The 27,391-nt window shown below is 56.5% G+C and overlaps 2 protein-coding genes across 2 annotated transcripts; one reads left to right on the top strand and one right to left on the bottom strand.

Annotated features, from left to right (window-relative positions):
- The first annotated feature begins 401 nt into the window (after window positions 1–401).
- LOC139679459 (mesothelin-like) lies at window positions 402–16,273 on the top strand. The gene is made up of 23 exons (XM_071571226.1): window positions 402–534; window positions 749–951; window positions 1,123–1,214; window positions 1,830–1,960; window positions 2,520–2,641; window positions 3,030–3,201; window positions 4,256–4,471; window positions 5,178–5,348; window positions 5,437–5,583; window positions 5,707–5,756; window positions 7,210–7,330; window positions 7,576–7,661; window positions 8,874–9,003; window positions 9,098–9,288; window positions 10,151–10,241; window positions 10,710–10,821; window positions 11,734–11,915; window positions 12,285–12,431; window positions 12,678–12,811; window positions 13,850–13,977; window positions 14,496–14,590; window positions 15,172–15,361; window positions 15,805–16,273. The coding sequence occupies exons 2-23, from the start codon at window positions 812–814 to the stop codon at window positions 15,897–15,899; spliced, it is 2,943 nt and encodes a 980-aa protein (XP_071427327.1). The 5' UTR covers window positions 402–534; window positions 749–811; the 3' UTR covers window positions 15,900–16,273.
- A 1,353-nt stretch (window positions 16,274–17,626) lies between these two features.
- Window positions 17,627–25,820, bottom strand: LOC139679569 (uncharacterized). Its single transcript, XM_071571426.1, has 12 exons — window positions 25,743–25,820; window positions 25,287–25,391; window positions 24,566–24,597; window positions 24,024–24,073; window positions 23,735–23,790; window positions 22,981–23,165; window positions 22,662–22,817; window positions 22,356–22,489; window positions 21,979–22,112; window positions 21,714–21,814; window positions 18,853–21,490; window positions 17,627–18,259 (listed from the first exon to the last, which is right to left on the bottom strand). Exons 5-12 carry the CDS (start codon window positions 23,748–23,750, stop codon window positions 18,177–18,179), a joined length of 3,447 nt encoding a protein of 1,148 aa, XP_071427527.1. The 5' UTR covers window positions 23,751–23,790; window positions 24,024–24,073; window positions 24,566–24,597; window positions 25,287–25,391; window positions 25,743–25,820; the 3' UTR covers window positions 17,627–18,176.
- Between the last annotated feature and the right edge of the window lie 1,571 nt (window positions 25,821–27,391).

Below are 27,391 nucleotides of genomic sequence, written 5' to 3'. Positions count from 1 at the left end.
CAGTGCCAGCCGGGAGCAGTTCCTGGGAGCAGCCCATGGCCAGAGCTCCCCGTGCAGCCTCTCCTTTGGCCAGTATGCCTGTGCCCAGGTAATGGCAGTGCCCTGCTTCCCATGGGGCTGGGTTTGCTCTCCTTGGGGATGCTGCCACTTTTATTCTCAAAGCAGTCCCGTGGTTGGCTGGGAATGGAGCAGCCAAAGCTTGTCCAGGTTTCCTTCCCAAGACAGAGAGAAATGTTCCACCCTCCCAGGGAGGAATTCCTTCCCAAAAGCTCAGGTGTGGCTGAGCCACCTGAAGGCCATTCCTCACTGCAGCACCTCCAAACCTGACCTGCCTTTCACCATCTCTATTTGCACTTCTCTGTTCTCTTGCAGAGGGCTTGGCTCCAGGAGCTCCAGGATGATTTCCTCATATCCTTATATTCTTGCCTTGCCCCCAAACCTGCCTCTGCTGTGGATCCAGAATACTCCACTCTGCTCTTTTCCAAATATGATGCTGAGAAGCTCTTGGCCTCCCTGACCCTGTTCAGCCAGAGGGTGGGTACCACACATCCAACTGCTTGGTCACCAGTGAAAGGTTTTAGTTAAAATCACATTATTTCTTACCTTACTATTACTTTATTTTAAAAGAGCACCATTTCAACCACCCCATTCTGTCCACGATGTTCAGATTCACATGGATTGGTGCTGATGTTTGATTAGAAGTCCATATTCACTCCAATTCATGTGCTTATTCTCCTCTTGCTCTCAGTTTTCCCACGTGCCTCTGTCTCTGGAGTGGAGCCTGATCTTCATTAATGGCCTGTGGGAGAAGATGCTGCAGGTGCCAGACATTGGGCACCCCCCTGTCCTGTCCCAGTGGGTCCATGGGGGACTTCAGCCCTTCCTGGAGGAGCCCAAGGTCTTTGGTTGCCTCCATGCCAAAAACGTGTCCTGTGAGACATTCCAGCTGCTGTAAGTGCTCCTGGCCCTGCTGGCCCAGTGGGAGCAGGGCAGTGTCACAGCAGCTCTGGCAGCTGTCAGAGGGTGTGATGGTACAGTCAGTCTCCAATATCGATGTTTCTGTGAGAATCCAACCCTGAGTTCCTCAGTGGTGACATGTCTGCCTTCCCTGTCCATCTGCAGAGTTGCTGCCCTGGATGGAATATACTCTGAGCTTCCAGAGGATGAGCAGAGGAACCTTTACAGGGGGATCAAATTCTACCTCACCCAGGATGGTAAATGACTTGATTTTCTCCAAGAAACCATGGAATGCTTTGAGCCACCAATGTGGGCTCTGGCATGGGCTGGGCTCTGTTACAGGGCTGAGGCTTCCCAGGGGTTTGTGCATCTCCAGTAGAAACAGGCTGGGAATGGGATGGGGACAAGTGGTTTCAGGAATCATTTCCCTGCCTGAAGGCTTTATTAATCCAGGATTTTTAGGAATCAGCACAGTCTGACTGATGTCCTGTGCAAATGGCATTTCCTGCCCTTGCTGGGAAAGGACAGGGCAGGGTTTGGTTCTGAGAGCTGAAGAATTCGGCTCAGAAAGGGACCCAGGGGGGACAGCCCTGCCCAAATTTAATGTCCTGCAAAAAGCTTCTGGCAGATTTGGAGGGAGGAAGAAAGAGGCTGGTGGTGATATTTGGAGGGCTGTGAGAGAATGAGGTGTCTGTCCTTGTCCCATGGGCAGTTCTGTTGTGAGCCCATGGATTGGGGTGGAATGTGTGACCAGGGGCACTCAGGAGCTCTGCTGAGCTCTCTGAGGGACTGGAGCCTCTTCTGCACTCAGAAATCCCCCAAATCCACCTCTTTCCTGATTTGTGTCTGTGTTTCTACCTGTCTGACTGCAGAATCCAACCACAAGTGCTACAGTGAAGCCATTCCAGGTCTGAATTCCACTGCTTGGTTCAAAAACTACCTTGGATCCTTTTTGGAGGATGCCACTGTTGAAGACCTGCAGCTTTTTGGTGATGAACCAACTGTAAGTGCAGCCTCCTGGTGAGGGGGAACCTCCAGAGTGCAAAACGTGCCTGGAGGGTCCTAATCCTGCCCTGGCCAACAGCAGAGTCCCAGAATGGTTTGGGCTGGAAGGATCTCAAAGCCCATCCAGTCTCTCCCCCTGCCATGGGCAGGGACACCTCCCACTATCCCAGGTTGCTCCAAGCCCTGCCCAGCCTGGCCTGGAGATCCCTGGAGATGCTGCTGGCAGGAATATTCCTCTTGTTTATTTGTCCTGGAAAGTCACTTTAATTATCTTCCCCTCATCATGATTTCTTGTGATAAGAGGCACTTGCACAGAAGTTGGTTTCATGTGAGTAATTCTGCACAAAGCAAACTGGAATCAGTAGGAGCAACAACTCCAAACTTGATCCAGGTCCCAGGGTTTTGTTTGCAAACAAAAATTAAACTTCCTCACACCACTAAACCCAGTGAAAAAACATACATTGTTTGAAGTGAGGTTGGATCAAACCCTCCCAAGTGTCTGCCAGGATTAAAGGATCCATCTAAACTATTTTTCTTTGTTTCTTTTTCACCCTCAGCTTCAAAGATTTGCCAGGGATCCAGCCAATATAGAGCTGGTCAGCAACCTCACCCTGCTCTGGGACACAGCTCTGTACTACACCTCCCTGCTCACCTCTGCTCCTGGATTTCCAGTGTCAAGGTACAGGATCTGCCTGGATCTGATTTCCTGTGTCCTGGGAAACCAATCCAGTCCCATCCAATCATGGTGCCGTGATGGGAAGGATTTGGGGTGGTGATTTCACTAAACCTTCAAAGCATTTGTCTGCTCCTCAAATAATTCCATTGCCCTTCACCGTGGGGAGAGCCAGATCCCAAGTTCTAAACCTTGGGAAACGATTTCCACGCGGTGCCAGCCACCAGCTGATGCCAGGAGTGCCTCTCAGTGCCCTCTGAGCAGGAGCATCAGCAGAGCTGAACTGAGTCGGGAGGGACGTGCTGGGAAGGAGCATCCTCCGCAAAACGGGGGCAGGGCTGGCAGAGCCGCTGCCTTTCTAACTGCAGCCTCTGCCCTCCTGTCCCACCTGCAGCCTCCCAGATCGGCTCCTTTGCTTCCTGAGCCCCTCGGCAGTGACCGACCTGAGCGGGGCTGGCGCGCTCAGCCTGGCGCGGAGGATCGCGGAGAGCTGCCCGCGGGCACCGGCACGGAGAGGAATCCGTGGGGACAGAGCTCCCTCCTCCCCGCCGGCCCCGGCACTGCAGGTACTCCATCCCCTGCCCAGAGCTGGGGAGGGCCGAGCCTTCAGCCCCGTGGCATCCATCCCCTGCCCAGCCCCGTGGCATCCATCCCCTGCCCAGCCCCGTGGCATCCATCCCCTGCCCAGCCCCATGGCATCCATCCCCTGCCCAACCCCATGGCATCCATCCATCCATCCATCCATCCCCTGCCCAGCCCCATGGCATCCATCCCCTGCCCAACCCCATGGCATCCATCCATCCATCCATCCATCCCCTGCCCAGTCCCATGGCTCCCATCACCTTCCATCCGCTGCCCAGCCCCATGGCATCCATCCATCCCCTGCCCAGCCCCATGGCATCCATCCATCCATCCATCCATCCATCCATCCATCCATCCATCCATCCATCCCCTGCCCAGCCCCATGGCATCCATCCATCCCCTGCCCAGCCCCATGGCATCCATCCATCCATCCATCCATCCATCCATCCCCTGCCCAGCCCCATGGCATCCATCCATCCATCCATCCCCTGCCCAGCCCCATGGCATCCATCCATCCATCCATCCATCCATCCATCCATCCATCCATCCATCCATCCATCCCCTGCCCAGCCCCATGGCATCCATCCATCCATCCCCTGTCCAGCCCCATGGCATCCATCCATCCCCTGCCCAGCCCCATGGCATCCATCCATCCATCCATCCCCTGCCCAGCCCCATGGCATCCATCCATCCATCCCCTGCCCAGCCCCATGGCATCCATCCATCCCCTGCCCAGCCCCGTGGCTCCCATCCCCTGCCCAGCACTCAGGAGGGCAGAGCCCTCACCCCCTGGGCCACCTCTGGCCCCTCCTTGAGGCATTTTGCTTTCCCCACTCTGGAATCCAGCTGGGATTTCACCATCTGACAGCTCTCAGGGATGGAGATGGTCCAACACCAGCCTGGGTGGTGGACATGGGTGGACATGGTCCTGTACCAACCTCCAGCACACAAGTTTAGCAGAATTCCAGGGATTTAAGACACCCAAAGGCTGCAGGGTCCCCTCACTGCTGCCCTGACTCTCCTGTGGGACCTTTGCAGCTCATCCCTGCCCTGGTGAGGAAGCTGCAGGATTTCTCTCCCGAAGTCCTGCGTGCCCTGGGCCAGGCTGCAGTTGGACTCTCCGTGTCCAGCATCCAGGACAGCATCCGTGGGGAGGACCTGGAAGCAGCTCTTCCTGCCCTGGGGGAAGTTGGTGGCTGGAATGCTGAGCAGGCCAATGCCATTGTCAGCAAACTGCTCCTCTCCGGCTACCAGGTACGAGGGGCAGGTCCACAAACCCAGCAGGAATTTCTCCATGGAAAGGGTGGTCAGGCATTGGAAGTGCCCAGGGAGGTTTGGAGTGCCCAGCCCTGAAGGTGCCCAAGGCAGGACTGGACGTGGCACTGAGTGCTCTGGGCTGGGGGACAAGGTGGGCATCGGGCACAGGGTGGGCTCCAGGGGCTGGGCGGGCTTTGCCAAGGTGGGCATCGGGCACAGGGTGGGCTCCAGGGGCTGGGAGGGCTTTGCCAAGGTGGGCATCGGGCACAGGGTGGGCTCCATGGGCTGGGAGGGCTTTTCCAAGGTGGGCATTGGTCACAGGGTGGGCTCCATGGGCTGGGAGGGCTTTGCCAAGGTGGGCATCGGGCACAGGGTGGGCTCCATGGGCTGGGAGGGCTTTGCCAAGATGGGCATCGGGCACAGGGTGGGCTCCAGGGGCTGGCAGGGCTTTTCCAAGGTGGGCATCGGGCACAGGGTGGGCTCCGTGGGCTGGGAGGGCTTTGCCAAGATGGGCATCGGGCACAGGGTGGGCTCCGTGGGCTGGGAGGGCTTTGCCAAGGTGGGCATCAGGCACAGGGTGGGCTTGATGATCCTGAAGGTCTTTCCCAAGCTCAGTGACTCTGGGACTCTGTGAAGTGCTGCCCACCTGGTGCTGCCAGCAGGTGATGTTTGACCCTCCATGTGCTCCCGCATTCCCTTCCAGATCCGGGATGGGCAGAGCCTGGCACAGCTGGGCAGTTTGCTGGGAGGCCTCAACAGCAGCACGGTCTGGGCTGTGCCCCCTGAGGTGCTCCTGGAAGCCATCAGGCTGCCTGAGTTTGCCCAGCACTTGGAGCCCCTGCCCCCTGCTCTGAAAAGGACCTTGGTGGAGAAGGTGAAGTTGTTCTCCCTCTTCAGGCATCATAAAAGAGCAAACATAAATGAGCAGTGTTTGATTTATGTGCTTTTTGGGGTTTTTAAAGATTTCCTCCAGTATTGCCCACCCTGCTGAGCTGGTGAAATCCATCCCTGATGCTCTGGCCAGTTACATCCCCAAATCCCTGCTCGTTTTTGGGGAGGAGAAGCCCAATGTTGGGGATCTCAACAGTAAAACGTGGACCCGAGAGCAGGTACTGTGGGGCTGTGCCCCCCTCGCTCCCCTGGCACCCCTGGGCTCACAGGCCCACCAGGCAGCTCTGCCCACAGCCATGGGGGGTCTGGAAAGCCCCTGACCCTCTGGCTTTGCTCCCCAGGCTGCCATGTTTTTCAGTGATGTGGTGAAGGCAGAGCCTGACTTCAGCAGGTACAGATTTCCTTCTTGTCTTCCCTTTTCCATGTTGGCTTTGATGGCAATTCCCACGTTTGCTTTGATGGCAATTCCCACGTTTGCTTTGATGGCAATTCCCACGTTTGCTTTGATGGCAATTCCCACGTTTGCTTTGATGGCAATTCCCATGTTTGCTTTGATGGCAATTCCCATGTTTGCTTTGATGTCCATTTCCAGGTTTGTTTGTAATTTCCCTGTTTGCTTTGATGGCAATTTCCATGGTTGTTGGCAATTTCTCTGTTTGCTTTGATGGCCATTCCCATGCTGGATGCCCATTCCCATGCTGGATGCCCATTCCCATGTTGGATGCCCATTCCCATGTTTGCTTTGATGCCCATTCCCATGCTGGATGCCCATTCCCATGCTGGATGCCCATTCCCATGTTGGATGCCCATTCCCATGTTTGCTTTGATGCCCATTCCCATGCTGGATGCCCATTCCCATTCTGGATGCCCATTCCCATGTTTGATGCCCATTCCCACGTTGGATGCCCATTCCCATGTTTGCTTTGATGGCCATTCCCATGTTGGAGGCCATTCCCACGTTGGATGGCCATTCCCACGTTGGATGCCCATTCCCATGTTTGCTTTGCTGGTAGTTTCCCTGTTTGCTTTGATGCCCATTCCCATGCTGGATGCCCATTCCCATGCTGGATGCCCATTCCCATGCTGGATGCCCATTCCCATGCTTGCTTTGATGCCCATTCCCACGTTGGATGCCCATTCCCACGTTGGATGCCCATTCCCATGTTTGCTTTGATGCCCATTCCCATGCTGGATGCCCATTCCCACGCTGGATGCCCATTCCCACGCTGGATGCCCATTCCCACGCTGGATGCCCATTCCCACGTTGGATGCCCATTCCCATGTTTGCTTTGATGCCCATTCCCACGTTGGATGCCCATTCCCACGTTGGATGCCATTCCCACGTTGGATGCCATTCCCACGTTGGATGCCATTCCCACGTTGGATGCCCATTCCCATGTTTGCTTTGCTGGCAGTTTCCCTGTTTCCTTCAGTGCATGTGGCACATCCACTGTTTGATTCCGTGGGAACAGGTGGGAAATCCAATGCAAACCCAAACACAGACCTGGAGCCTTGAGAGTTCTCAGGGTCTCAGCTGCAAAATACAACATAAGCCACATTTTCTTTCTAAAATGAAGCTCCTGGCTCAGGCTGCACCTGGAATCTTGCTCCAGATGGCTCTGTGGAAGGCATTCCTAACCAGGGAATGTGCCAGCCTTCCCCAGTGCAATTCCAGGGATTCAGTTACTGGGGCTGATTGTGTCTTTTGTCAATATCTGAGTTGAAAAATTGTGAAAAAAATGATTTATAGCTGGAAAAACAGTGGAGTCAGGATCAGAGTCCTGATCTAAACACACCTCCCCTGAAGTCCTTGTCCTTCTGCTCTTTCTCCTGGGACTGTCCAGGCTTTCCCAGTCTGTCCTCCAAGGCTTCACCTGTGCAGCTGCCAAAGATGTGCAAGCAGGAAGGTTCCAGGAGCTGGCCAAGGTCATGAGGAACAAGAATGTCAAGCTGGGAGGAGACCAGGTAGTTCCCTGATTTCCAAGTGCCACGTTTGATGTTGTCCTGAAGGTACAATGAGGATTGTTCAATACCTTGAGCTTAAGGGACAAGAACAGGGATGTGTCAGGAGAGGTTTTGGGTGGATATCAGGAAAAGGCTCTTCCCTTTTGCCTTTCCTCAGAGCAGGATAAAATCTTTATATTTGTTTTATTTTCCCTTGTGTTCCACGCTGGTTTCCTTCTTTGGTGCAACCTCTGGTGTCCTTCCAGCTGAGTTGCCTGCTGAGGATGGTGACCCTCCATGGCATTCCTGAGGATTTGGATAGTTATCCCAAAGACCTTTTGCTGTTTTTAAGGTACCTGTTACTGTTTTCATGTTCTTGCCTTGGTAGTTGGTGGGAAATGGAGGGATTAGTTTGTAACCAGACTGGTAATGAGCAGTTTGATTTGCCTTTCAGGCTTGTTCAGACCTCCTTAGATTGCACAAAACTGAGGGAGGGCAGGGTTGGGTGGGATATGGGGAAGGAATTGCTGGCTGGGAGGGTGGGCAGGCCCTGGCACAGGTGCCCAGAGAAGCTGTGGCTGCCCCAGCCCTGGGAGTGTCCCAGGCCAGGCTGGACAGGGCTTGGAGCACCCTGGGCTGGTGGGAGGTGTCTCTGCCCATGGCTGGGGTGGCACTGGGTGGGCTTTAAGGTCCTTTCCACCCCAAACCATTGCAGAATTCTGGATCCCTCTGGGCTGGAGCCAGGCTGGGAGAGCTGGGGTGTCACCTGGAGAAGAGAAGGCTCCAGGGACACCTGAGAGCCCCTGGCAGGGCCTGAAGGGACTCCAGGAGAGCTGGAGAGGGACTGGGGACAAGGGATGGAGGGACAGGACACAAGGAATGGCTTCCCAGTGCCAGAGGGCAGGGATGGATGGGACATTGGGAAGGAATTCCTGGCTGGGAGGGTGGGCAGGCCCTGGCACAGGTGCCCAGAGAAGCTGGGGCTGCCCCAGCCCTGAGAGTGTCCCAGGCCAGGCTGGACAGGGCTTGGAGCACCCTGGGCTGGTGGGAGGTGTCCCTGCCCATGGCAGGGGTGGCACTGGGTGGGCTTTAATGTCCCTTCCAACCCAACCCATTCCAGGATCCCATGAAACCCTTCAAAAGGCTTTTAAGGTCCTTTCAGATTCAACCATCCAACATATTAATATAAACACCCTGAAGCAATTTTATGTATATTAGGGTATGAAACCAGAACCAAGTGTTAGCACCTTCAGGCCTCTCTGGCTGTGCTTTTCCCTCACAACAGCAAGGAAAGCAGGCCCTGGGAGGGGGCATTTCCTTATTTCCTTGTCCCAGCAGCTTCCCACTATGCTGGGACCATTTTAAACTCTGTCCCACAATAGACCCCTTAAGGTGAAAGTTCATTTTTTGAGAACATGGATTGGATATTTCCAAGGACAACTGCAGGGAGTTCAGTCTGCAGATGTGGAAGGTGCTTTATGGAGCCCAGGGTGTGCTGAGCAGCCTCGAGCCTGGGCAGCTGCTCAGGGCCATTCCCTGCAATTCATGGAGGGTTTCTTTCCAGCCCTTCAGACTATGCAGCCACGGGAAGCTGCAGCCAGTTCTTCAGCACCATCGGGAGTGCCAACCTGGATGTCCTGCCCAGGGAGTCCCCTCAGAGGAAAGGGCTCCTCCTGGAGGCTCTGGCATGCCTGGTACGCGGCAGGGCACAGCTCTGCAGGGTCTGGGGGCAGGAATGCCCCTCCACGGTGCCAGCCAGACCCTCTGATGCCTCTGGTGTCCTTCCAGAAAATCCCTGGCACCCAAATAAGTGAGGAGGATGCCCAGACCCTGGGGCAGCTGCTCTGTGACCTGGGGGGGGACTACATCAGGAATTCTGGGGGGGCTCTGCTGGAGCACCTCAGCCACTGTGGGGCCTTCCTGCCTGACCAAGAAGGGGCCATCAGGGACGTCCTCAGCAGTGGCAACACCACCTTTGGGTATGGAACGTTCTTTGGACATCAGCAAATCAGTTCCCTTCATCAACCCCCTTTTTCTATTAAGACCTGAGTGAGCTCCAGCCAAACCCCAAGTCATTTATTGCTCTTTTATCCAAACCCCAAGTAATTTATTGCTCTTTTATCCAAACCCCACGTAATTTATTGCTCTTTTATCCAAACCCCACGTAATTTATTGCTCTTTTATCCAAACCCCACATAATTTATTGCTCTTTGATCCAAACCCTGAGTAATTTATTGCTCTTTTATCCAAACCCCAAGTAACTTATTGCTCTTTGAGTCTTTAATTTATTTGAACTTCTTTCAGCTGAAAGACTTGGCTGAAATTCTACTGAAAAATAAGTTGTCAGTTCTGTGTCTCCCTTGCTTTAGTTCTTAAAGCTTTTCCTTGGGTTTATTGTTCATTAACCAAACTCCTCTGGCTGTCCTGGTGAACACAGAGCAGTTTAAGCTCTTTGTCATCACAGGCTTGGAGGAAACATCAAACTGATTTCTACCTGTCCAGCTGCTTGATGGATCCCTGGCTGATCCTACCAGAAGGAAGCAAAACATCTTCCTTCCTCTTGTCAGGTGCCCTGAGACCTTGGCACTGAATTGATAGTGAGCAAGAGAAATTCTTTGGGGTTTCTGCTGGTGAAAGGAATGTGTCTGTTAAATCCATTTGCATTTCTGCTCTGCTGGAAGGAAGTTTTGGATAACAGGAAGCAGTTGAGGTGTTTTAGGATTAAATCTTGTGCTTTCTTAACATCAAGTGTTGCAAGGACATAATCCTGGCAGCTCCTGAGGTGTTTTTTTTTTGTTTGTCTCTTCCTTGAGAGCTGATCCTGGGTTGTTTCCCCTGCAGGGCTCCTGCAGCCTGGTCAGCCTTCACCCTGAGGGAGCTCAGTGGTTTGATCCCTGTGTTTGACCACAGCATCCTGCAGCAGATCCCCAAGGTGGGCTGTCCATCCAGCTCTGAGGGGCTTGGGAAGCTCTCCTGGCTCTCAGAGTGTGGCAGGAATAGGAGGGGGTTGTTCAGCAATGTGTTTTCAGGGATTCCTCTTTGAAAAGAGGGCTGGTGCCAAAGGGGATGATGGTCCCTGCCCAGTGAGGGCTGATGGAATTGACAGCCTGGAATTGCAGATCCAGAGCTCTGTCAGCTCCTTCCTGTCACTGTGGGGAGAGCACCAGAGGGGAAAGCAGCAGCAAAATGCACACAAGACCTTTGGAGGGGGTAAAATCCTTTCTGGGGGTGGGATATGTGGAGTGCAAGCACTGAAAACTCTGGTGGTGGCTCACCAAGTTGGATCTGCTGCTGTGCTGCCCAGAGCAGTGAGTGACCTTTGCTGTGTGTGAGGAGCAGGGGCTGGTGCTGGAGGTGCCCCAGGGTTGCAATACCCCCTGAGGAAATGTTGTCCTTGCAGAATTCCTTGACCCTTTGGCTGAAGAACTTTGCCTGGGAGTCCCCCCTGTCCAGGGAGGAGTTGGCCACGGTCGTGGGAGAGCTCCTGCCCACGAGACACAAGAGGGCTGATGGTATGGGAGCCTTCTGGGCCAGGAGAACAGCATTCCCACCGGGATCAGGGTGGCCCCAGTGCTTGGGGGTGACCCTCAATGTGTCTGGGTTGAGCTATGGAGCACTTGGCCACCCATGAGGAGGGTGGGACCGTGGTGGCACACCTGTCCATCTCCAGCAAGGGAGCATCTCCATGAGGAATTTCTGTCTGGAAAGGGTGGGCAGGCCCTGGCAGGGGCTGCCCAGGGAGGTTTGGAGTGTCCAGCCCTGAAGGTGCCCAAGGCAGGACTGGCCGTGGCACTCAGTGCTCTGGGCTGGGGGACAAGGTGGGCATCGGGCACAGGGTGGGCTCCATGGGCTGGGAGGGCTTTGCCAAGGTGGGCATTGGGCACAGGGTGAGCTCCATGGGCTGGGAGGGCTTTGCCAAGGCGGACATTGGGCACAGGGTGGGCTCCATGGGCTGGCAGGGCTTTGCCAAGGTGGGCATCGGGCACAGGGTGGGCTCCAGGGGCTGGGAGGGCTTTGCCAAGGTGGACATTGGGCACAGGGTGGGCTCCATGGGCTGGCAGGGCTTTGCCAAGGTGGGCACTGGGCACAGGGTGGGCTCCATGGGCTGGGAGGGCTTTGCCAAGGTGGGCATCGGTCACAGGGTGGGCTCCATGGGCTGGGAGGGCTTTGCCAAGGTGTACATTGGGCACAGGGTGGGCTCCAGGGGCTGGGAGGGCTTTGCCAAGGTGGGCATCGGGCACAGGGTGGGCTCCATGGGCTGGGAGGGCGTTGGCAGTGTGGGTTCCCTGGGCTGGGAGGGCTTTGCCAAGGTGGGCATTGGGCACAGGGTGGGCTCCAGGGGCTGGGAGGGCTTTGCCACCCCTATTGATCCTGGGATTCAAAGCTTGCTGCCAAAGGATTACAGGCAGGGCCGTGTCCTCCAGCAGGTTGTAACCAGGAGATAACAGAGGAGGTGCTGAGCACTGACCTGATGCCCACCTTCTACAGCCCCCAGCAGCTCCGGGCCTGCCTCAGGAACGTCTCCCTGGAGGAGCAGCTCCCCCAGGTCCTCACCTACCCCTTCAGTATGCAGCAACTGGCTGTGCTGAAGGACTACCTGGATGAGGTAATGCCAAGGACCACCTGCAGGAGGCAGTGCCAGCCCAAGGAATGTCCTTACCCATCCATGAGGTTGCTCAGGGACTTGTCCAGTTAAACGTCCCATCTCCAGGGGCTGAGGCTCCACCCCCTCTCAGGACTCCTCTCCCAGTGTGTGACCACCTTTACTGTGAAAATATCTATTTCTTAATATCTAATAAGAATTTTCTTTGTCTGTTGGCCCTCGGCTCCTCGGAGAGGGACGTGGCTCCACCTCCCTGTGATCTCCATTAGACAGTAGATGACAGCAATAAAATCCTCACCAACCTTCTCTTCTCCAGACCAAACCCATTTCCCTCAGCCCCTCTTTGTAGCAGTGACAGTGGTGTCTCCACAGAGGTACCCTGATGGTTATCCTGAAAGCCTCCTCTCCAGCCTGGGCCCCCTGGTTTCTCTCATCACCCCTGAGGAGATTTCCACCTGGAATATGAACTCAGCTGATGTCTTGGCTGCCTTCCTGAAAAACCAGCCCTCAGACTACCTGGTAGGGACTTGGATTTGCTTCCCTCCTTTTCTTTATTCCTAATTTGGGGGCTGCTGGTTTGGGATTAACTCACTGGGTTCAAAGGTGGTTGAACCATCCGTGGTCCCACAGGGTTGGATGGTCCATCTTTGAAGTCCAAACCAACAGATTTGAAGCGACCCCATTTTAAATTTTATTTTTTTCCTTTGGGGGATGAAAACATGAATTCTGACTCAACCCCATGAATCCAATGGGATGTGTCTCCAGGCCTCAGCAGCCATCAGACGCTACGTGGAGCTGGGCAATGCCCTCAATGCCACGGCCCTGGATGCCATCGGGACCAGATACGTGTGTCTGCTGAACAGCACCGAGCTGGAGGCCATCGAGCCCAGCAGCCTCAGGTGAGCCCCTCCTGGGCTGGCCTGCCCTTCTTCAGAGAGCACTTTCCCACCAGCAACTCCATTTCCCTTTTTTTTCCTTCCCCTCAGTGGAAGGAAATTTTAGGAAGCACTTTAGGAGCTGTTCTATGCCCAGGTTTAAACCCTGCTGGTCTCCACCGTGGGGTCTCCACCATTGTGGTCTCCACCGTGGGGTCTCCACCGTGGGGTCTCCACCATTGTGGTCTCCACCGTGGGGTCTCCACCGTGGGGTCTCCACCGTGGGGTCTCCACCATTGTGGTCTCCACCATTGTGGTCTCCACCATTGTGGTCTCCACCGTTGTGGTCTCCACCGTGGGGTCTCCACCGTTGTGGTCTCCACCGTGGGGTCTCCACCATTGTGGTCTCCACCATTGTGGTCTCCACCGTGGGGTCTCCACCATTGTGGTCTCCACCGTGGGGTCTCCACCGTGGGGTCTCCACCATTGTGGTCTCCACCGTGGGGTCTCCACCGTGGGGTCTCCACCATTGTGGTCTCCACCATTGTGGTCTCCACCGTGGGGTCTCCACCCTGCCAGGAAGGGCTCAGATTTGCAGTCAAACTCTATGGCAGCAGCTTGGGCTGCTTCTGTCTAGAGACAAAAGAGATAATTAAGTTTAATTTCATAGTATCGCTGAACCATTAAGTTTGGAAAAGACCTTTAAGATCATCAAGTCCAGCCATCAAACAAGTCCTCAAGTGCCACATCCACACATTTCTTGGCCATTTCCCGTTTAAATTCCTTTGAAAGACTAGGAAATGAAACCCGTAATTGCAGCTTTACAGGTACTTCAACTCATTGTTCACTGCCAGAGCCTTCACGGCTTGGGAGACAAATCCTTCCCAGCAGGAGATCGAGCCTTTGTTTTTCCTCTCAGCTTCTCTCCTCGCTTCTGCCCACAGGGAAGAGCTCACCTGTCCTGTGTAGAGAATCCCAGGGAAATGCTCAGAAGAGGTGAAAATTTGTGCAGATTGAAGATAAGAGAAGCTTTTTTCACCCTAAACCTTCGTTTTTCTGCAGGTTGGCATCTCTGAATCCCTCAGCCTGTTCCCAGCTGACCAAGGACATCTTGTATGAGAAAGCCAAAACGGCTTTCTCTGGCCAGCACGTTTTTCCTGCTTACTATGAGCTGATTTTACCTTATCTGGGTATGTAAAACCCAGGATGTTGTGGGGGAAGAGGAATCTCAACCACAAGCTCAAGGGGTATCAAAGTCCATCACAGATCTGGGAATTTTCAAAGCCAAGCTTTTAAAAGTTTGCCTTTTTTGACTTGTAGATGGCATAAAATATTATTGAAAGATTCTGACTTGAAGTCCACTGGGAGACTCTCCCAGAGAAAATCCAACTCGTGATTTATCTCACAGCCCTTCTCCATGGCACAGACCAGATTTTTTCCCTGTTAAACCAAGAGTTTATTCCCAGCCTGAGCAAACTCTGCTCAGCAGAGCCCTCTCTTGTCTGGCATTGCCACAGGGGGGTTTAATTCCCAACACATCGGTGAGTCCCAACTGAAAGGGAATAACACCCACAAGTCTTGGCCTCTGTTGGCAGCCCCATTCCTAACAAATGTTGGATCCATCATTGCAGCTCCAGGTTGTGCAGATCCAAGCACAGCTTCTCTGGGGCCTTCCATGCTCTGATGTTGTTCTTCTCTTTGGTCCCAGAGGGGGCTCCTGCTGAGGATCTCAAGGCTCTGAGCCGAGAGAACGTGAACATGAACATCAGCACTTTTGTGAGTTTGAGAAGAGACTCTTTGATGGTGAGTTGGGCCTTGGAGCTGTTGGATTCCTTGGGTTTGTGTTGTGCTGAGTGGTTGGGTTGGGTCACGTTGTCCCTTGGCCAAAACCAGGAGCCATCCCATCAAATTCAGGATGATGCTGGCCCAGGAGAAAGTGGAGAACTGGCCTGGAACTCCCTGGACAGTTTAATTTGGAGGCAGAGATGGAAGCTGAGCCAGTTGGGTCCCTTCAGAGCAGGTTCACAGCATGGGTGGCAGGAACAGGGGGTGGGTGTCCTCTACACTCTGGTCACAGCTGTGTGACAGGTCTTCTAACACACTATTGGCAGTAAGGTCACCAATTTTGGAAGAAATCCCAGAGATCTGGGCAGGAACTGGGACCCCCAGTTGAGTGCAGGAGACATGTCACCAGGAGGCAACAGGAACAGTCTTTGAGGAACTACCAACCTGAGGGAAGATTGTCCCAAAGAAACCCATGGCAGAAATTTGTCTGCCTTGTTCTTCCCACTCCTGCCAGTAGAAACCTCCCCATTTCCTTGGCCAGAGGGACCATTTCCAGTGCCCCATTTCCCCCCTAACTCCTGCCCTGGGGTTTCTCCTAGAGCCTGACTCCTGCTGAGGTGAAGGGCTTGCTGGGGGTGAACCTGCCTGACCTGGCCAGGTGGCAGTACAGGTCTCCTGTCAGGGAGTGGATCCAGGTGCAGAGACAGTTCCAGCTGGAGCAGCTGCACATTGGGCTCACAGGGGGCACTCAGGAAGGCTACATCAACCTCATCACCCCCAAATTCCCAGGTGAGTGTTGGCAGGGCCTCTGAAGGCTGGGCTGAAAATATTTATTTGGGGGTTGCAACAAGGAGAGAAACTGGGGCAGCAAGTTCAGCTCTGCTGAGGAGCCTCAAGCCCTGCAGGGCAAATCCTGGGGCAAGCCTGGGGAGCAGTCCTGTAATCCCACTGGGAGCATCCTCAGTGGAGGGGCATCCTCACTGGCTGAACATTCCAACTGAGTGGGCACTTCCAGGGCTTCCTCCTCTGGGGTGGGTTGGATTTGGGCTTAGAATCACAGAATGTTTTGGGTTGGAAGGGACCTGCCAGTTCCAAGCCCCAAACTTGTGCTGTTTGCAGGGTTGGAAAGGCAAAGGTGGTCCCTGGGTGGGGCATGAGGAGATGTTCTCCCCATGGGGAACAGCTCAGTCATTGATTGCTCTGCACTAATGATGCCCCTCTTTGTCCCCCAGCCCTATCCTCAGCCCCTCTGGGTGCTGTGGCCATGGCACTGCCCCTCCTGCCTGCCCTGCTCCTCAGCTTCCTCATGATGTCCATCCTGTCCTGACCATCTTCTCTCCAGGGGGAGCCAGACCAGCTGGACCAGCCTGTGACCTGCTCTGGGGTCTGTGGGCACAGCCAGCCTGGGGGGGAGGTGCCCAGAGCACCAGCAACTGGGAACAGCCCAACATTCAATTTTAGGTACTTTTGTCTTTCAAATCCCTTGGAAAACCCCAATTCTGTTTGAAGGGAAGATTCCAGACTCCTCAGAGCAGGATCTTTGCCTTTGGAAGAGCCCAAGCCCAGGTCAACCCCATCCATGTCAACCCAAACCATGCCATGTTCTGCTGGTGGGGTTGGGGCTGTTGTGCAGGTTACAAATGACATTTCTCAGAGCCTGAGCTCGTGACACTGCCAAGACCTCGGAGTGGGAGGGAGGTTTGCTGGCTGACTGTAAATAAATCATGGAATGAAGTAAAAAGTGCCAAAGCAAACTGCTGAGTTGCTGCTCCTCCTTCATGGGTGCCCCTGCCCTCCCCTTGCCTCAGGAGCAGAGCCTGGGCTGGCAAGAGGGATATAAAGGTATATTTATTATATTTTAAATCGTTGCTGCCAGTGCTTTACAGAATGAGAGCAGGAGAGCCAGGTCTGTCCTTCAGTGCAGATTTTAGATTTAAGCTACAAGAAAGTACAATATAAAGCACTAAATGCCTCAAAGATTAGGAAAAAAATAGTTGATTGATCATAGAATCATAGAATGGATTGGGTTGGAAAAGCCCTCCGAGATCATCAAGTCCAGAGTGCCCTGGGCTGGTGATCACAGTAGGGTTGGATCAAGATGTGGATTCTCACTCAGTGCCACATCCATAGCATGGATTGGGTTGGAAAAGCCCTCCAAGATCATCAAGTCCAACCCTTGGTCCAACTCCAGTCCCTTTACCAGATCATGGCACTCAGTGCCACGGCCAAGCTCAGCTGAAAAACCTCCAGGGATGGGGAATCCACCCCCTCTCTGGGCAGCCCATTCCAATCCCTGAGCACTCTCTCTGCAAAGAATTTCTTCCTGATCTCCAACTTCAATTTCCCCTGGCAGAGCTTGAGCCCATCGTGCCCCCTTGTCCTATTGCTGAGTGCCTGGGAGAAGAGACCAACCCCCAGCTGGCCAGAACTTCCCTTCAGGCAGGGGGTGGCCAAGCAAGGCCTGTCACAGGCAGAGTTCTGGAGACATCCACACTCACATCTGCAGCTCAGCACTGCAGAGGAGCCCAATTAGTGCCCTCTGAAGGTGCTTCAGTGGCTTGTGCATCCAACAGCCAGGGAAAACAGGACAGAAAGCTGTCCTGAAGGGATCCCAGAATCCCAGAATCAGCTGGGTTGGAAGAGACCTCCGAGATCATCAATCCAACCCTTGATCCAACCCCACTGTGGTCACGGAGTGCCCTGGGCTGGTGATCACAGTAGGGTTGGATCAAGACGTGGTGGATTCTCACTCAGTGCCACATCCAGTCTCCTCTTAAACACCTCCAGGGACAGAGAATCCACCCATTCCAATCCCTGAGCACTCTCTCTGCAAAGAATTTCTTTCTGCTCTCCAACTTCAATTTCCCCTGGCAGAGCTTGAGCCCATCGTGCCCCCTTGTCCTATTGCTGAGTGCCTGGGAGAAGAGACCAACCCCCACCTGGCCAGAACTTCCCTTCAGGCAGTTCCAGACAGTGCTGAGGTCACCTCTGAGCCTCCTCTTCTCCAGGCTGAACACCCCCAGCTCCCTCAGCCTCTCCCCACAGGGCTTGTGCTCCAGAATGTTGATGTTTTATTGTCTAGCATTGCACCAGTAATCAAGATAAATTATCCTCAGTTAATCATCCCATCAGAGTCTTTGTGCAGCTGGAACAAACCTGGATCAAAAAGCAGTTCATGAAACAAGTTAAATATGGTTGGGGGGCTCTCTCAGCTGCATTGCTGGGCCATGTTCTGCTTCTGCCAGTGGCTCAAATCCCTGAGTTGTCCCACTGCTTCCCAGATCCCAGTGGGATTGCTTAGAAGGAGAATCCCTGTAAGAACAGAACCCAGTGTTGTCCCCTGTCAGAGCAGCTGGTGCTGCTGCTGGTTGTACTGGGGTTTCCACAGAGGAAGTTGCTGGTGAGGACCCCCAGGGCTGCTTTGGGCTGCAAAACTCTCAGATCTCCTTTCACTGCCTCAAAAATGATGATCCCATTCTGTGCTGGTATCGGTGGACAAGTTCTCTTCTTTCCCAGGGTTGTGTTTCCAGCAGTGAATTCCCAGCCCGTGGTGTTGGAGGGTGGTGGAATTGGAGGAGGGCTGGGCTGAGTGAGGTGCCAGGGGTCAGAGCAGCCCTGGCAGCAGGGAGGTGCCCACGGTGACAGCCAGCACAGGGATGAGGCAGGAGCAGAGCCTGGAGCCCGAATCTGGGGAGAACACAAAGAATGGGATTATCCAGGTGCATGGCAGGGATTATCCAGGTGAGGGCAGCGGAATCCGGGTATCCCGGGGATCACCCGGGCCAGGACAGCACTGCTGAGCCTCCTGTGGCACTGTCTGTGCCCGTTCCTCAGGCACTGACTGCACCAGGTGTTCTGTGCCAGGGCTGGGTCTGCCCTTCCCCACCAGTGTAGAGCAGCAGCAAATCTGCTGGGTCAGTAAAGCTGCAGGGGCAGCTCTGGCAGAGTGGAGGAGCTCAGGCTCTGGTGCTTCCACTCAAAAACACCACGTGCAGCTAAAACAGGGGAGGCCAAATCCAGGTGGAAAACAGCCCAGAGCATTGGCAGGACTGGGATTTCTCCAGCTTTCCACAGTGCCAGGGGCTTGGGAGGTGAGGAGACACCTCAGGGTGCACCTGGCCAGACCTGGGGAAGGTCCAGGGGCTGCAGAGACACATCCTTGTCTGCCAAGCCAGTACTGAATCCAGCCAGGAACAAGCTGGATCAGCTGCTTATGGGTGAAGACCTTGGCCTTGCCATCATTCCGAAGGCTTTCCCAACTCGGACCAGTCCCACCTTACCAGGCTCGGGCTGCAGGTTGATGAATCCGTTGGATGTTGGTCGTGGTGACTCCGGCACAACTCCAGGGCTTGGTTTGGTGGCTTCACTGCTGGTGGTGGTGGAGGAAGGGCTGGGAAATCCCACAGGGGCACCGGTGTGGCAGGGCAGTGTGGTGGGCTTGGGTGTGGAGGAGGTGCCACTCCTTTGGGTGGGCACGGTGGAGTTGGGAATTGGGGTAGGCTTGGGGGGAGGGGGGTTCGTGGCTGTGGCAGTGGGGGCAGAGGTGGGGTCAGGGACAGGGGTGGCAGTGGGGGCAGAGGTGGGGTCAGGGACAGGGGTGGCGGTGGGGGCAGAGGTGGGGTCAGGGACAGGGGTGGCGGTGGGGGCAGAGGTGGGGTCAGGGACAGGGGTGGCGGTGGGGGCAGAGGTGGGGTCAGGGACAGGGGTGGCGGTGGGGGCAGAGGTGGGGTCAGGGACAGGGGTGGCAGTGGGGGCAGAGGTGGGGTCAGGGACAGGAGTGATGGTGCTGTGGGTGGAATTAAGGGCAGGGATGGCAGTGGATGCAGAGGTGGAACTAAGGGCAGGGGTGGCAGTGCTGTGGGTGGCAGTGGGGGCAGAGGTGGGGTTAGAGACAGGGGTGATGGTGCTGTGGGTGGAATTAAGGGCAGGGATGGCAGTGGATGCAGAGGTGGAACTAGGGACAGGGGTGGCAGTGCTGTGGGTGGCAGTGGGGGCAGAGGTGGAATTAGGAACAGGGATGGCAGTGTGGTTGGTGGCAGCAGGAGCAGAGGTGGGGTTTGGGACAGGGGTGGCAGTGCTGTGGGTGGAATTAGGGACAGGGGTGACACTGGGAGCAGAGGTGGGGTTAGGGACAGCAGTACTGGGAGCACTGTGGGTGCTCAGGGTGACAGTGCTGGGGGTGGCAGGAGCAGGGTGGGTGGTGCCTCCGGGTGCTGGGGGGTTCACAGGCACCAGTGGGGTGCTGGTGTTGGAGGTGGTACCAGCTGGGTTGGTATCAACACTGGTGCTGGTGGTGGCCCTGGAGGTGACAGCAGGGACTGGGACAGAGCTGGGAGAGGTGATGTCGGGGCTGACAGTGGCCAGAGTGGTGGGGAGGAGGGTGACAGGGGACGGGGTGGCCTTGTTTGTGGTGACAGACTGGTGGGTGGAGCATGGGGCAATGGGGCCGGTAGTCAGAGCAGGATGGGCAGTGGAGGTGACAGTGGAGGTGACAGGGGGACTCCCAGTGGAGGTGACAGGGGGACTCCCAGTGGAGGTGGCAGTGGAGGTGACAGTGGAGGTGACAGGGGGACTCCCAGTGGAGGTGACAGTGGAGGTGGCAGTGGAGGTGTCAGGGGGACTCCCAGTGGAGGTGACAGTGGAGGTGGCAGGGGGACTCCCAGTGGAGGTGACAGTGGAAGTGACAGTGGAAGTGACAGTGGAGGTGGCAGTGGAGGTGGCAGTGGAGGTGGCAGGGGGACTCCCAGTGGAGGTGACAGTGGAGGTGACAGTGGAGGTGGCAGTGGAGGTGGCAGTGGAGGTGGCAGTGGAGGTGGCAGGGGGACTCCCAGTGGAGGTGACAGTGGAGGTGGCAGTGGAGGTGGCAGGGGGACTCCCAGTGGAGGTGACAGTGGAGGTGGCAGTGGAGGTGACAGTGGAGGTGGCAGGGGGACTCCCAGTGGAGGTGACAGTGGAGGTGGCAGGGGGACTCCCAGTGTTAGGGGGAGTGTTGTTTGGGGGTGCTGGGGTCTTGTGGGGGTCTGTACTTGACTGTGTGGTCAGATGGCTGGTAGTGGCAGTAGGGGTGGGGACAGTGGGGACACCAGCTGGGGTGGTGGGGCCAGTGGCCGTGGAGGTGACACTGACTGTGGTGGTGGGGTGAGGAGGAGTGGGGACAGTGGAAGTGACCCTGGCTGTGGTGGTGGGGACAGTGGAGGTGACACCGGGTGGGTTGGTGGGGACAGTGGAGGTGACACCGGGTGGGGTGGAGGGGACAGTGGCCGTGGTGGTGACACCAGCTGGGGTGGTGGGGACAGTGGCTGTGGAGATGACACCGGGTGGGGTGGAGGGGACAGTGGCCGTGGTGGTGACACTGGGTGGGGTGGTGGGGACAGTGGCTGTGGAGATGACACCGGGTGGGGTGGTGGGGACAGTAGAGGTGACACTGGGTGGGGTGGTGGGGACAGTGGCTGTGGAGGTGACACCAGCTGGGGTGGTGGGGACAGTGGAGGTGACACCAGCTGGGGTGGTGGGGACAGTGGAGGTGACCCTGGCTGTGGTGGGGACAGTGCCCGGGGAGGTGACCCTGGCTGTGGTGGTGGGGACAGTGGCCGGGGAGGTGACCCTGGCTGTGGTGGTGGGGACAGTGGCCGGGGAAGTGACCCTGGCTGTGGTGCTGGGGACAGTGGCCGGGGAGGTGACCCTGGCTGTGGTGGGGACAGTGGCCGGGGAGGTGACCCTGGCTGTGGTGCTGGGGTGAGCAGGGGGGGTTGTCCCTGTGTCCTCCATCCCTCCTTGCAGGCCGATTCCCAGGACACAGTCCAGCTCCCACTGGGACTGTCTCTGCACCCAGCCCACCACCAGGGGCTCCTTCTCAGCCTTCTTCAGCCCAGGGAGGTTCTTCCCCAGCAAATTTTTCACGTCCATCACACTGAGTTTCTGCAACACACACACCCCCATCCCCTTTGTGCATCCTCACTGCTGGCACCACCCCAAATGCTTTCCTAGTGGGGCTGCAGAGCAAGGGAAAACTTCCAAAAGAAAACTTAGAAAGGCAAAAATGTGGAGAATTGGTGATTTGATGGGACTCAGGTCTTGGCCCCCCCTTGCTCAGCCCTGGGCCAGCCCTGCCCTGCAGTGGGGAGAGGGGCAGGGGCTGTACCTGCAGCTCCTCGGGATTTAGGGCAAGGAAGGTCTCCATATCCATGTCTATGGCCACGCCAGCATTAGCCAAGTCTTTCAGGTCCTTTGCTGGAGCTCCACCTAAAAGAGAGCACTGGGGCACCTGGACATGTCCAAACCATTCCAACACCTCTGGGGAAGTTTTGGAGGCTGCCAGACCTGTCTCTAGTGTGGCCAAACCCCCCTGGCTGAGGCAGAGACACCAAACCTCGCGGTGGGAAGGAGGATGAAGGGGAAGCACCTACCCAGGTACGGCCTGATCTGGCAGAAATAGGTGCTGGGGGTGTCAGCCAGGCCAGCAAAGGCCTCCTGGGCTTTCCCATAGAGCTGGTCCTTCTTGCTTTGGGAGCATGAAGAAATGTTTAACTGTCCAGCAGCCCTGGAAGGGAGGGCCACAGGTCAGAGCAGGGCAATCCCCAAACCACCAGAGTGTTCTGTTGGCCAGGGGAGATGTGAGGAGTGTCCCCACTCACAGTGCTGGGGATCTGGCAGGAGCTGGGGGTGGGATGTGGTGATCCCACCACGCTGCCTGTGAGTGGTCTGGGCCAAACAGAGCTGGGGGTCTTCCACACCAGCACCCCCTTCCCCAGGGTCCCAGGGGCATCCCTCAGCAGTGCCTCACCCGATGGCTTCGGCAGGGATTTGCTCCAGCTGCTCCTCCTGCAGGTTGCACAGGCGTCTGCCCCCGATCTCCTGGAGCAGGGGCCCAGTCAAGGTGCCCCTCGGGGTCAGGTACCTGCTGACCAGGGCCTGCACCTGCAGAGCACAGTGCCCGTGGTGGGACACAGGGAGGGCAGGAAGGTGCTCCTGGTGAAGACCCCAGTGATGCCAAACACCTTCTCCCTGAGCCAGGCTGGGGCGTGGTCGGCCAGTTTGGGTTCCCCAGGACCCACCCAGCACCCACCCCCCAGTGCTGCCCTGGATTTACCTGGGAATCCTCCCATTCCCTCCCCGAGGAGGTGAGCAAGATCCAGAGGGTGTCACTGGTGGTCACTGGCCACTGGCTGATCTCCTGCTCCGAGTAGAGGTGGGACAGCGGGCCCAGGCGCCGCAGCTGCGCCTCTGGGATGCCCCACGGGAAAGCCTGGGGAGGCAGAACAGGGCAGAAATGGGCACAGAGGACCCTCCTGGGCACCTTCATCCCCAAGTGCATTGATGCCCTTCCCTGAAGAGGGTCCTGCCCATCCCAGGTCATGCCCATCCTGCTGAGGGGCTGCCAGGGCTCCCTGCCCTGTGTCACTCCTTACCTGGTCCACCTTTTCTTTCATGACCTGAGAGTACTGTGAGGGCCATGGCTGGTCCAGCAGAGCCTCCAGGTTGTCTATAAAGACGTCAATGCTCAGGCACAGGTTGAACTGCTCAAGGGAATAGTCCAGGAACAACAGGGGGTTGGTGGCAATGGTGTGGGCAGTGATGGGCTCGGACTGGCAGCCTGTGGGCATGAGTTGTGTCAGGCAGATGGTGTGTCCCCCCTTTCCCCCAGCCCTGGTCCTGCCACGGGGCTCAGAGGCCCTTGGAAGAACCCTGGTGAGTGAACAGGGAATCTCAGTAATGTGGCTCAGGGCCTTGTGGATCCTCCTCCCATCCCTGGTTCCCGACCCATGAAGGTGCCATATTTGCTTTTTATCCTTAAAGTTATTCCTGAAAAACATGGGGATGTTTTTGCAGCCCACTTGCACTTTATCCTGTTAGAGGCAACTAAAAATTCTCCAGGTCACTTACAGGAGCATCCTCCAATCCTGCAGCATCCTCCCAGTGCTGCCCCTGCCTGGGGGTATCCCACCCTCTCCCACCCCTGGCTCTTTCCTGTTTCCATATTGCTGCTCCCAGGTAAGAACAAAGTCCCCAGTGTGCTGTAGGGTCCTTTCCACACTTCCCCAGTTACTTTATGGGAATTCCTCAGCTTCCTGCCTGGTCCTGTCCCTCTTCCTGGGAGCACCCACAGCCCGACCAGCACTGGGGCATTTCCCCCCTGAGAGCTCTGGGCTGGTCAACACTCACTGCCCGTGCTCCGCATCAGCCTGGGATGAGATGAAGCTGCTGCTGCTGCCAAGGTCCTGAGGAGGGAATTCTTGGTGTGTTTGGCTCCAGCAGGAGCCCAAGCCATTGGAATTCCAGCCTGGGCACCGGCACGGAACCGGCTGCACGAGGCTGTAAATCCTGCCCAGCCCAGTGAGCTGTCACAGCCTCTGGGATGGGGGTGGGGGGAGGAATAAAGACATCCAGCCCCCCTGCCCGGGACCCCCGAGACCCTCCCACCCCACAGAGCCCCGGCTGGGGCTGCACTTACTCAGGGTGCTGCTCAGCAGTGGACAGGACAGCTCCAATGATCAGGGTGGCCTGGGGACAGGATAGGGGATGCTCAGCCCAGGAACGCAGTGGGAAGAAGGGATTTTGGATGCAGGGAATGGGATCTGACACTGCTGGAGTGTCTGGACTGGTGGCTGCTCTCCATGAGCCACAGCCTGCCAAGAACTGCAGCTGCCCTGGTGACACGTGGGGACAAAAGCCACCACAGCCACTCTCAGGAGTGGGGACCCTTCAGTGGGTCTGTCCCTGTTGCCCTGGAGATGGGGGGCTGGGAGCCCATCAGGGTTTGGGAGAAGGACAGGGAAGGTGCTGGGCAGCAGGACTGGGATGGGATGGGATGGGATGGGATGGGATGGGATGGGATGGGACAGGCCATGGGCTGCACCAGGGGACAGTGGGGAGGCAATGGCTGTGCCTCCCTTGAGCTGAGGAACCATGGCAGCTCTGGCACCTCCAGCACCAGCTGAGAAGTTCTGGGAATGCCTTGGAGCGTTGGGAGCCAGCAGAGCTGGAGGGACTCACCACTGCAGCTTTCACCAGGTCTGTGGAGACACCTGCAAGGAAGTGGGAGCAGGTTAGGAAACATCCATGAATGTATGTGCAGGTGGTTGGGCTGTTCTGCAGCAGCTCCAGTTTGGGAAGAGCCTTTTTTTCGGTAGTTGAATGGTGTTTAGTTGAACTGACGATCGCTATGCTGACAGCAGCCCCCGCCCTGAGCACCCCCGGGGCCTCCGGGTGGGTTTAGAAGACAAGGGCTGAATCTATCCATGGAAATCTGTCTGTGTCTTTGGGAAAAGCCCCCGCTGGCTGTGGATGCTGCGGGGAGCGAGAGACAGAGCGCGGGGAGTGCCGGAGCTGGGCGGGCTGGGGATGAGCCGCAGCACGGGCTGGGGGTGGACGGGGGGCCCGGGGCAGCTTTAGGGGGACACGGGGTCACTCACGGGGACAGCGGGTGATGGCTGCGGGGGCTGGGGCTGTCCACCCCATGGCGCTGCTGGGGGGCTCCGTCCTCCGTGTGGGGCCAGAGAGCCGCGTCCCACCTCGGCGTCCTTGGAAGGTGCTGGGGGTCCTGTAGCTGATTCTCTCCCCCAGCACGGGGCTGGAGCTGTGCCCCACACTTGGGGGTCTGGGAAGGTGCTGTGGGTCCTGCAGCCGATTGTCTCACCCAGCACCGGGGCTGGAGCTGTGCCCCACACTTGGGGGTCTTGGAAGGTGCTGGGGGTCCTGTAGCTGATTCTCTCACCCAGTGCTGAGGTTGGAGCCGTGGGATCAGGATGGCTCAGGGTGCCCCCCCGTGCTCTGTGGTACTGGCACAGACCCCCAGAACCGAAGGGAGAGATTTTAAATCCTGTATAACAGAAAACAGGACTTCATTTCCCACCCACTATTAGAAGGATCTCCACAGTAACTCCCGCTGACACCCAGTGCCCTGTTCCCCCCTGTGCCCCTCCATCCCCCGGCTCCGCATGGACCCCACCAGCACGGACTGGGAGAACTCCAGTGGATGCCAGTGCAGCAGCCCCAGCAGGTGTTTCCCTGCCCCTGCACCCCATCACACCCCCCGCTGGAACCCGCCGATGGAATAGCGCTCCCTGCTCCCACAATTCCCCCTCTGGGCTCAGTGCTGCCCAGTTACCTCCGTTTGACCTCAATGCAAGGAGTGTTTCCCCTGAGTCTCGTTTTGTTCCCCAAATCCCACCGTGGCCGTGCCGAGCCGTTGTCCTGCTCTCCGTCCAGGGGCTCTGGCTCCGTGGGGAGGTCCCAGCTGGAATTGCTCTCCCGGGATGGGCAGCGCCCGCAGCGCTCGGCGTTTATCTGTGCGGGGTGGGGATGGTGCTCCCAGCGCGGGGTGTGACGGGGCAGTTTCTCAACACTGTTTTGTCAGGCTCCTTTCCTTCTCCCTGGTTTTGGTTTGTGGGTTTGTTGTTTACTTTTCCCTGTAAAGGAAACTCTGAATTTCGGGTTCAGCTGAACCCAAAATGAACCCAGAAGGAGTTAAATCCTCCGTGTTGGTGATTTCTGTGCTCTTGAGGGACATAAAGGTGCTCCCAGAGAGTGATAAACATTTTGAGGTGTTCAGGGGTTTATTTTATAGGGCAACTGGGGTGCAGAACAGACGAGTGCTCAGCTCAGCGATGGGCTCAGCACCCTCTGGAAGATGCTTCCTTTCCATCCATCGTTTTCCTGTTAACCACGGCCAATCCCATTCCCTCTTTTACAGCTTGCTCCCTGATCATGCCCTGAAATGCCATCCAGCACGTGCCTTGAAGGGGACCAAAAAGAAAGGAAGCAAATCCTTCCCGAGGCTGTGGGATGACAAGCTGGAGGAGCCTGATGCTGTGAGCACAGACATTGTCTGAGCATTTATCCCGGGAAAAGGGAAGGATGGGAGTGGTTGGAGGGGGTAGCTGGGCTGGCAGAGGCTGCACTGCCTTCTCAGCCAGGTTTGGGGGTACCAGCCTTCTCCAAGGGTCCCTGGAGCTGCTGGCACCGTGCCAAGGGGGGTTGCCACCCCCAGTGCTCCCGGCTGTGTCCTGTCCCCAGTGCTGTCCCCCGACCGGTCCTGCAGCCCCAGGGCTCGGCCGCCGCCCGCGGGTGTTGCTGGTTTCTATTTTGGAAGGATTTACTGTAAAAATAGCTCCTGTTGCAGTGGCAAAATTACAGAAACTTGTTTGCTATGAGGCTGCTGGTGGGACACGGCCCCTGCCCCAGGCTGGCTGGACAGAGGTGGCTGGAGCAGGAGGGCAGGGACACATCAGGGCCCCTGGGTGGGTCACCGAGTCCACTGTGTCCCCACAGAGCTTAAAACTGACCCTGAAACACCCTCAGGAGGGGCCAGTATGGGAGGATCCACCTCAAACTTGAACGTGCTGAGGAGCATCTGCCCAAGGCCCTTCCCTGGGACCTCAGCACTTCAGTTGTGGGCTCTGACTGCATCTCCCTGTGCCAGGATGGCTGGGAATGCTCCCTTCCCTCAACCAGCAGCTTTTTGCCTTTGTCAGGTTTGTAATCTTAAAAAAATCTCCCAGTCTTGAAGACAGCAAATAGTTCCTTTGGGTCTTCAATCAGTTTTCCCATTGCTCCAGCCTGAGGAATGACTGTTCGTGTTCAGTTGTATAGGAATCATAGAATCCTGGAATGGTTTGGATTGCAAGGGCTGGATGGGTTGAAAGCCCATCCAGTGTCACCCCTGTCATGGGCAGGGACACCTCCCACCAGTCCAGGGTGCTCCAAGCCCTGTCCAGCCTGGCCTTGGACACTCCCAGGGCTGGGGCAGCCACAGCTTCTCTGGGCACCTGTGCCAGGGCTCACCATTCACACAGGGAGGAATTCCTTCCCAATATCCCA

This window comes from Pithys albifrons, chromosome 16, assembly GCF_047495875.1.
Source record: "Pithys albifrons albifrons isolate INPA30051 chromosome 16, PitAlb_v1, whole genome shotgun sequence".
Lineage (NCBI taxonomy): Eukaryota > Metazoa > Chordata > Aves > Passeriformes > Thamnophilidae > Pithys > Pithys albifrons.
The sequence above is the reverse complement of the archived record's forward strand: the minus strand, read 5'-3'. Positions and strand labels throughout refer to the sequence as shown.